This window comes from Sphaeroforma arctica, assembly GCF_001186125.1.
Source record: "Sphaeroforma arctica JP610 unplaced genomic scaffold supercont1.268, whole genome shotgun sequence".
Lineage (NCBI taxonomy): Eukaryota > Ichthyosporea > Ichthyophonida > Sphaeroforma > Sphaeroforma arctica.
In genome coordinates this window covers 92,381-95,114 of record NW_014040290.1, presented here as the reverse complement: position 1 = coordinate 95,114, position 2,734 = coordinate 92,381, and the positions used below count along the sequence as shown (strand labels likewise).

Here is a 2,734-nt window from a genome sequence, read left to right as displayed (position 1 = left end):
AATAAATTAATATAGGTAGTAGGTAATAATAGAATATATATATATATATATATATATATATATAGCTATGTATATTTAGATATATATTCAATATATATATATATATATATATACGTATGCGCTGGTATGTATGTATCAATACACATTCGTGAGAACATGGTGTCTTGAATATGTATGTAGGAGTACTTGATGATATAAATATGTACATTTGATCGTATATATTGTACTGTACTCGCGTGTACGTATTAACACACATATAATGACATACGAGTACCTTGTATTATCGGAAGAATCGTCGGCCTTTCGCTTCGCGGGCTTAAGCTTTTTCTCCTCATCACTATCACTATCACTGTCACTACCGCTGTCACTGTCACTGTCGCTATCACTTGAGCTCTCGCTTTCTTTAGTAGCCTTCTTCTCGGTTTTCGCCGGCTTTGTTTCCTTCGTCTTCTTATCATCCTCAGCATCGCTTGAATCAGAATCGCTCGAGCCCGAGTCTGAGTCTGATCCAGAATCTGAATCTGAACTCTCTGAGCTTGACTCCTTCTTCTCTACCTTCTTGTCGTCTACCTTTTCCTCCTCTTTCTCATCCGAATCCGAATCCGAATCCGAGCTTGACCCACTGCCGCTATCACTATCACTATCACTCTTGCTATCAGATGCTTTAGCTTTAGCATCTACTTTTGAGACCATTACTTCCTTCTTTTTGTCATCTTTCTTCTCCTTATCGTCTGAATCGGAATCCGAATCGGAATCCGAATCCGAACCTGAAGCATCGGAATCAGGTTTCTCAGCTTTCATAGCCTGCGCGCCTTCCTTTACTTTTTTATCATCGCTGTCACCGTCACTGTCACTGTCACTACCACTGTCACTAGAGTCACTGCTGCTCTTGTTGTCAGCAGAAGATTCCTCCACAGTACTCTTGAGTAGGTTGACAAGTTCATCTTTATCCGCATGTGTAGATGTCTTCGCTTCCTTGGTAAAAGCAACCAGAGCCTTCTTGAACCCTTTGTCCTGCAAGAATCCTGCTATCAGCACAAGCACACGTTGCTCATCCATGCTTAACTGTATGAATACTAGCGGTATATTATATCCTACACAGTAATAGATATCAGCTAGAAGCAATTGTGGGACTTCGATTCATGCCGGTGACGGAGGTTATCTTTTTTTCAACCAGTACATAGTAGAGAGATGTCCTTACACATTGGTATTGACAAGTTTTACAAATACTTGTGTACACGTGTGACCCAAATCATTTGCCCCAGGTGCAGATATGACCAAACTCTATTTATTTATTTTTTAAAATTGTAAAGTTCCTCTCACACAGGCAGGGGGAAGAAAATACTCAAAACAGAACAGATTAGGATGACGTATTCTTTAGTCATCAATGCCTGCTCTTTAAAGCTACAAAGCCACAAACCGTTATACGTTTTATTGAACCATTGTGCATTCGATCTGTTTATTTTTTATATGCGTTAAAAAACTGTTGTGAAGAAATATTTATGAGATTAGACGGGCACGGCAAACGTGTCCGTCAGCCTACGCAGTATTCTACACATCCATTGTGAGTAACCTACAATACATGGTCCGAGTACGTATGTAGTTAGTTTATTAATATATATAAGAACATTCCGTTTCTACTGTGTTTTACACTCTATATATTGCTTGCCTCGACGTGAAAAGAAATAGTTAAACTTCAACGACCTGCCATCACAATGGATACCAAAGAGGACGTCCCACGCACATGCTCGGTCTGTACACGGGTGACCACAGAGGTGTTGAAGATCGATGAGAACAAGTACACATGCGCAGACTGCATCCTTGCTCATCGTACGTGTGCATAGTTTGTGACACCCGGGGATAGGATACCTGTGTATGATGTCGGATATGTAGTACAAGCATGTATTTCAGAATACCAGGACGTGTTGAAGGTCGATGGCAACAAGTATACATGTCCAAACTGCACCCTCGCTCATCACCTTACCGGACATGTGCGTAGATTTCTAAATACCGCTGTCTATACACATTTATATCTAAATCACATATATGATGCGAAGAAGCGTACAGTCGGATGTATAATACAACGGTGTGCTATAGATCTGTTACCAAGTACACAGTGACGCGTATGCCGCTAACACCGGAGTTTGAACACGTATGTATACCGTCGATTACGCAATAGAAGCGGGCGTGTAATCTCGATGAGAGCAAGTATATATGTTCATACTGCATCCTCGGTCAACGTATGTGGACAAAGACTACCGGTGTTTGTAATTTGGATATATAATAAGTCGTGTTGCGAGCTCCTTCATGGTAGGTGGATTATGAGGAATTGTATTTAGTATGGACCTTCGTTCGCATGAAGTCTTTTACAGTCAACTGCTAAGATCTGCTCACCACTTCCAGCTTGACTATCATACTGACAAGCACGCCAGTCAGAGAATGGCTCGACTATACGAACCCACTTGTCCAAGTGCGAGTAGGGACGGATCTTGTTGAACTGCGCATTCAACTTCCAGGTAGCTCTGAACAAGCTAGTGTGTATAAAAAATTAAACCTCGTGACATCCGCTTTCAAATAGAAAAGAGTGCCCATTACATAATACTAAATAAACAGACACATATAGACTATAATGATGGATTTCACTTCACGTACTCAACACTCTGCCGGAAGATCAGTAGATCAATATACACAGTAGATCAGTATACATGCCGATCTATTTTTATCAAATATGCAG

General features: G+C 40.6%; 1 protein-coding gene across 1 annotated transcript in view; it reads right to left on the bottom strand.

Annotated features, from left to right (window-relative positions):
• Nucleotides 1-1,224, bottom strand: part of SARC_04641 (hypothetical protein) — a 2,932-nt gene extending 1,708 nt beyond the window's left edge. Inside the window, exon 1 of the mRNA XM_014301530.1 lies at nt 275-1,224. Coding sequence (XP_014157005.1) covers nt 275-1,059 — 785 coding nt within the window. The 5' untranslated portion in view covers nt 1,060-1,224. The remainder of the gene's footprint in view (nt 1-274) is intronic.
• Between the last annotated feature and the right edge of the window lie 1,510 nt (nt 1,225-2,734).